The following is a 7,275-nucleotide window of genomic DNA, read 5'->3' on the forward strand; positions in this document are numbered from 1 at the left end:
TGGTAATATTGTTCATTTAAGGACACTTTTTATGTATGTCAAGCATGTGTGCTTATCTGTTGTGTGCAGTAGCTGCGCACTTCTAGTAACCTAAAGCCTACCATGTTTACCTTTTGTAAATAACTTCAATTTTGCTGTTAACTGGCTGTCAATCTTTGCACAAGTGGACACGCTGCAAAACTGCTTATATCGGAGATTTCAGATGCAAGCCGATAACCTATATCAATATCGGATCCGGACAGAATTGCTAATTTAGATTAGCAATTTCAACACCTCTGTATTTGGTAATGCAAAAAAGAAGATAAGATGCACGTTACAATCAAACAGCTGGTGTGTAATAATACCAGAAGTCTAGTTTCACGGCAGACTGTGTTCGCAAGAGCAGAATGAACAAGTGAGGCTGCTGTAAAGGCTAGTTTTATTGTGCAGTGTATAGTTTATCAGTCCTGCATTTTAAGGAGGGAGAGTTTGTCCAAAAGAGCATGGTCAAAGTTTGCGACTTTGTGTGCCCAGATAACAGGCAAGCATTTGTTTTTCTCACGTTTTTATAATATGAACATTTTTTGTCCAAGATTCAGTGTTTAAGTTTAGATTATTATGTACGTCATGTACAAAATTGAAGGGGCCTGAAAGTCTGTTTTAAGAAAAATTGCTCTCTTGCATATTCTCGCTTAACTACAATTGAAAGTACGAGTACCTGTTTATAAGTAAGGTTATATGATTGAATTGTGCTCGAGAATAGAACACTTGCCTGGCCCCAACATCAGTGACTTTCAGAGAACTGCACTTTTTTGGGAATTTTGCCTATCATTCACAATTTCTATGTAAGACAAGAAAACATGTGTTCCTTTATTATGCATTCTTAGTCGTAAAATATTGCCAGTACGAGGTGGCTAACAATGCAGCTAATCCGAGTACACGATTCCGCCAATAACACCCTCTAAATAAACATCTAAAAACTGCCAACAATACTCCATTTACAGCACTGTACAGTGCAAGCATTTGTCACATTTGCGACTGAAAATAGGTTGTGCGAGTATTGGGGAAAAAAATGTAGCACACGTGTGAATACAGATTTTACCCTTTTACTAGCGTTTTGCTCCTAAAATAAATCCATCAAAATTTGATCAAACTAGAGTACATTTTACGCCCATCTGTATAATACGCTTGAAATAAACTTAAACCATAACCAAATGGACAAGTGATTGACGCGTAAGTGTCAGTGAACACTCTGTGTGCGCTGACAGCTGTGTTTGTGTGTGTGTGTGTGTGTGTGTGTCCCTCCTGCGCCATGCACAGAAGAGAGCGGGGTTTTAACTGTGTCGAGAGAGAAGGGAAAACATGCACTAGTGCGGTACATTTTTCAATAAATATTGAGTTTGACCCGCTGTGAATTTGAGCCTTGAGGGATCATAATTTGCGAAATAATCATTATAAAAATAATGAAATATTTCAGGCAGTGGCTGTGGTGTCGGAGGGCTTGGAGAGTTTTGGCGGTCAAGGCTACATCGAGGACACAGGGTTGCCTGGATTACTTCGGGATGCACAGGTGAGGCCACTCCACCAATAAAAAAAAACATTTTTCGACCCTTCTAAAAAAATCAGGGAGTGAACGAATACAATCCAGGATCCTAAGAGACAGAATTTCCTAAGGGGTGACAATGTAATAAGACTTTTTCATGCATGACAAATTGCAACCTGGCCTAATAAGACCCAGTGTAGATACAGTGTAAGCGTGTTAAATGGGATTTTCCATGTTGTGTTTTTATTGCTCCTTAATGTTAAATGTGGCTCAATGTGATGAAGTATGAGGGCCACAAAGAAAGGGGAAAAACACAATAAAAAACTTTTGTAGCAATAAACCAAGAAAGCACTCATAGAGTTTCGATGTCTACCAGGCCCTATCTCCCAATTGTAAATAATCTTTTTAAAAGATCTGAGTCACCCCCAAAATCGAATCATTTGTTCCTTATCCCATTTCTGACGTTTCCTGAAAGTTTAATCAAAATCCACCCATAAAATGTTGAGTTATCTTGCTAAAACTCAATCAGTCACTCACTCAAAATGTTTTATATTTTTTTCACATTATACTGCGTCTTTATGCTTGCAATGTACAACTTTGAATTTTTTGTTTTCGTAATTCTATTTATTTCTTTATTTTCTTTACAATATTTTATTTTATTTTGACATTATACAATAGGATTTTGAAGCGCACATGTGCAAATGTGTACGGGTATGAAAAATAAAGCTCCTTGAATCCTTAATTTACAACTTCTAAATCTGAAAACTTCCAAAATTAAATCAAATAGTTTATGAAATAGATTTTAAAACATGTTAAATGTTGGGAGTTTTTTTTTATTTTGAATGAAATATTTCATGTTTTTTAATGACATCACTGTTGTAACTGTTAATCAATCAATCAATCAATCAATCAATTCCTTTATTGTCATTGTCATAATAACACTTAAGTCATACATGTCAACGAGATTTTGTTTGAGCTTTGTCGGAAATCGGAAATATTTGGAACAATATCTAACCATCATCACAGACTGATTGAGGCTGATACTGTATACAAAAACACTGTAAACAAACATATGCATTGTATTCCTAAATAAAATACATTTTATAATTCACTGATTGTTGATTCCATATCTGACATATTGCATTGAATGGTGGGGTAGTGCCTGTCAAACTGTAATAAATCCAAACTTCCCACTACAGAAGAGAGGTATACTAGTCATTAATAGAAATAAACCCAGTTAAACATAATGATAGTTAATGAATTGGTAGAGTACAATATTTAACACATTATAAAATGTTTTACTATATATTAAAATTATATATTATAACTATTCAAAACAGTAATTAAAACCTATAAGGAACTGGGATTTTTTTATTGTATTTAGTGCAGTGTCAAAGTGACAGTGGAACAAAATGTACATCTCTTTCTGTATTAATCATTATGATGAAACTACATAATAATAATAATAATCTTTTTTTTTTTAGAAACAAGTTTATAAAAAATCAAAGACACTTTACAAAAAGCAATACAAGTTCAATTAATAGAATACAAATAAGTAATACATATTCACTTAGAATAGAACACAAGTAGGCATTGAATAAAGTAAAAGCGTTAAAAAATAGATTAAAAATGTGGGTTTTGGCATAAGTATGACTTTGAGTAAGCTGATGTTTTTTGTTACTTATAAAATAGAAGTATGGCTTTAATAGTCTTCTGAGTTGAATAGCTAATTTATTTTTGTTAATTTGGGGCAGATATTACCCGATTATTCTTAAAAGTTAAAGTTAAAGTACCAATGATTGTCACACACACGCTAGGTGTGGTGTGATTATCCTCTGCATTTGACCCATCACCCTCAACCCCTGGGAGGTGAGGGGAGCAGTGAGCAGCAGCGGTGGCTGCGCCCGGGAATCATTTTGGTGATTTAACCCCCAATTCCAACCGTTGATGCTGAGTGCCAAGCAGGGAGGTAATGGGTCCCATTTTTATAGTCTTTGGTATGACTCGGCCGGAGTTTGAACTCACGACCTACTGATCTCAGGGCGGACACTCTTCTGGTTTATTTTAATGTTGTATCGATTATTTGTACTTAATAATTAGTGAATTGAATACAAATAAAAATGGAAACGTTTGCATATAAAAAATAACAATTTTACATTTTCACATGTGTTTTGTTCAGGTGCTGAGCATTTGGGAAGGCACCACAAACGTTTTGTCTCTGGATGTTCTGCGCTGTGTGGCCCGAAGCTCAGGAATGGTTCTTCATGCTTATTTCACTCACGTCAAAGTAAGAGCTTGTTGGAAGAACACGTCAAGCAGGTTCACTTATTTTGTATTGTCCAACAGGAAGTGTGTGTGTGTGTGTGTGTGTGTGTGTGTGTGTGTGTGTGTGTGTGTGTGTGTGTGTGTGTGTGTGTGTGTGTGTATAGTCCCTACTTGCAGGAGCTTCAGGTGTTTCCTCTCTGAGCCCAGCTGTGGGAGCAGTAGACGGTGCTCTCTCTAAACTGGAGGGTTTTATCAGGGAGGCAGCATCCAGACCTACAGGCTACCTGGAACTAGCAGCCAGAGACCTGGCCTACAGCCTGGCACGCATCTTCACAGGTGGACCATAATCACATATCCACAAAGAGCCGATTCGAGTGACACCCACTAACTGCACACCTTGTTTTTAAATACAGGTGCTCTTCTCATTGACCATGCAAGTTGGACGGGAGCATCTCCGTCCGACACCTATGCAGCTCTCAGGTTTACAATGAAAAAGGAATACCAAAAAAATCTGAATAAATACATAATCAAATTGATTTTCCTTCATCAGGTGGTGTGAACAGGACTTGTGTCCCGTGGTTTCTAACCAGACCAACTATGATCCCGACTGTCCAGGACTTGATGCAGCACTTGTCTTTGACCAGACAACTGAGGGCTAAAACTGACACATTGTACTTCTAATGTGACATGCTGTGCTTCTTAATGTTTGACCTGCTTATTATATTTTTTAATAAACTACATCAATTAAAAAAAAAAAACAGGACCGATTTCATTGTTTTTCATGTCTAATGGAATAGAGAAAATACAGGCAAACATTGTAAGTAATTACTGTTAGTTTAAAAAAATATATTGTTCCTATCATCAAAACAATGATGCATGAAATAATTATTCACTTAGTAATATGCTGTTGTCCACTACATAGGACATGGAATAAAAATACATTTTCTGACCGCCCAAAAATTGTGACATATTGTTTCACCCAAAAGGATTATTTGATGCTAAAAAAATGTGCAAGTCTTTTCATGTACTGCACAGATGCTAAACTCAAAGCCTGGTCTGGGCCACTTTGTTTCATGTGGCCTGCAAAAGCCTGGAAATGTACATCAATAAAAAAATGTTAAACTTAAAAATGGTCTTATCAGAACAATGGAAAAGATGATGCATGAAATAAGTATTTAGTACTAGTGGGAAGGGATTCACATGACCCCATTCCTGGGTGGATCTAGCGTGAGAGGAAGAAAGGGGGTTGATTGTGTTGAATTGCAGTCTGCTGAAAATGATGGAAAGTGCCACTCTATATAGCAACTGAGACTGTGGTCAAACTTGGAGTTGCCACAAAACACATTTTAAGATATTCAACACTACTGCCATCTGGCGGCTGTAGTGGATAGTGCATGCCCCAAATTTGTCACGTTTCGTGTGTCAGGTAAACCGTGACAAATGGGGCCATATGAATCCCCTTCTTATTGTAGATACAGTTGGCCAATACAAAGGCTATTACATCCAAATAACTTTTTTGACCCACCCAAAAAAGAGGCATATTGTTTCACCCAGGAAATGCAAAAAAAAAAAAAAGAAGCAACAATTTTCATGTACTGGACAACGCACAACAACGGGCCAGATCTGCCTGGAAATAATGTACTATATATATATATATATATATATATATATATATATGAGGCGGGGCCTCACGTGCCATCATGGAAAGAAAAAAAATGTAAAAAGAAAAAAAAATAATTTAATTGTTATATGTATCCAGTGATTATACTATAAAGTTATTTTCCATTTAACTTCACCAGTTTTAGAGTATTTCTATTCAAAATCGCTGAATTTTCACATTTGTAGTTCAAATACTGAGAAGAGACTTGCGGTGAGTCAGCAGCCAGTTGAGGCACGTCACTGAGTTGAGCCTCACCATGGATTGCGCAATGACTCGGCTAACTGCTGGCCTGCTGTGCAGTGAGACCGTATTGCTATATGAATTATATTATACATTTCCATAGTTTAGTTAGCTGAAGTATATAATGTACAGTGTATTTTGTCAACAACTGTATGTGTGTAACGTATTTCTTGTGCTGAGCAATCATAAAACGGCTGCAAAGACGCACTGCGTGAGGCTCGCAGTAATCCCGCCTCCTGGTGGTAGAGGGCGCTAGTGATCCCAGCGATCATTTTTGCGACGACTCTGCTGCAGAATAAGTGACAACAAGCAGCAACAGTTAGCAGCAATCGTTTATTTTTTCCTCTTACCTGGACGTTTAACATGGAGGATTACATATCTAAAATAAAACAGTTTTCTAAACTGGACTTTCATTCGAAGCAGGAGGTAATAATTAAAGGAAGATCTCCATCGAGACAGAGAGACTTTTAAAACTGAAGAAAGATAAGGAAGACTTCTATAAACAAGTTATCGATGCTTTTGTTCAAAAGGAGCAGCGCATGGACTTCATTTATAAGTAAATGTAAGACCATAATAACGCTTTTTTTTAATTAAATGTGCTTTTTTGTGTGCTACAGTTTGTATGTGTAAAGTTAAAGTTAAGTTAAAGTACCAATGATTGTCACACACACACTAGGTGTGGTGAAATTTGTCCTCTGCATTTGACCCATCCCCTTGATCACCCCCTGGGAGGTGAGGGGAGCAGTGGGGAGCAGTGGGCAGCAGCGGCGCCGCGCCCGGGAATCATTTTTGGTGATTTAACCTCCAATTCCAACCCTTGATGCTGAGTGCCAAGTAGGGAAGAATGCTGGTATGAGCTTTTAAACATAACCTGTTAACTGCTGCCAATCAAATGGTGAATAAGATACTCTTTAGGGTTCATATGTTTGTAAATCTGACTGTGATGAAGTCAGTGCCTCACCAGCCATGAACCTCACCGCACGTCACTGATATATATATATATATATATATATATATATATATATATATATATATATATATATATATATATATATATATATATATATATATATATATATATATATATATATGTATATATATATATCCTCACGAAACCGTTTTTTGTGGCAAAAACAAAAAATGTGCACTATTTCCCCAAAAATATTTTCAAAGTGGAATATTTGTTGTGAAGCAAATTGGAGCCTTTAATAGGTCAATAATTCAGAGCAACATTAATTTTGATTCGTTATTCTTTTTTGAGCAAGGGGAGTTTAATACAAATCCAATAAAATTCTTGGGGAGCCAAAAGGGCCCCACTCATGAAGTTTTAAAAATAAGTCATGCATTTTTTTTGTACTTTCAACACTTAAGTCTCTTGATCAACTAAAGATCCGGCCGTTGATTATAAGCTTATCATTTTCATGTTTTTGTTTGTTTGTTTGTTTGTTTTATGCTGTTTTTGTCAAAGAAACAATGTTTTTATATGGCAAACACACAAAATATGCAATATTTTCCTCCCAAAAAGTTTTTTAAGTGGAATTTTTGATGTGAAGTATTTGGAGCCTTAAATAGGTCTATACTTTGATTG

At 36.4% G+C, this 7,275-nt stretch overlaps 1 protein-coding gene across 1 annotated transcript in view; it reads left to right on the forward strand.

Annotated features, from left to right (window-relative positions):
- Positions 1 to 4,626, forward strand: part of LOC133622947 (acyl-CoA dehydrogenase family member 11-like) — a 28,014-nt gene extending 23,388 nt beyond the window's left edge. The window contains exons 11-15 of the mRNA XM_061985807.1: positions 1,457 to 1,549; positions 3,702 to 3,809; positions 3,952 to 4,123; positions 4,201 to 4,267; positions 4,338 to 4,626. Coding sequence (XP_061841791.1) covers positions 1,457 to 1,549; positions 3,702 to 3,809; positions 3,952 to 4,123; positions 4,201 to 4,267; positions 4,338 to 4,446 — 549 coding nt within the window. The 3' untranslated portion in view covers positions 4,447 to 4,626. The remainder of the gene's footprint in view (positions 1 to 1,456; positions 1,550 to 3,701; positions 3,810 to 3,951; positions 4,124 to 4,200; positions 4,268 to 4,337) is intronic.
- The last annotated feature ends 2,649 nt before the right edge of the window (positions 4,627 to 7,275 follow it).

This window comes from Nerophis lumbriciformis, linkage group LG12 (genome assembly GCF_033978685.3).
Source record: "Nerophis lumbriciformis linkage group LG12, RoL_Nlum_v2.1, whole genome shotgun sequence".
Classification (NCBI taxonomy): domain Eukaryota; kingdom Metazoa; phylum Chordata; class Actinopteri; order Syngnathiformes; family Syngnathidae; genus Nerophis; species Nerophis lumbriciformis.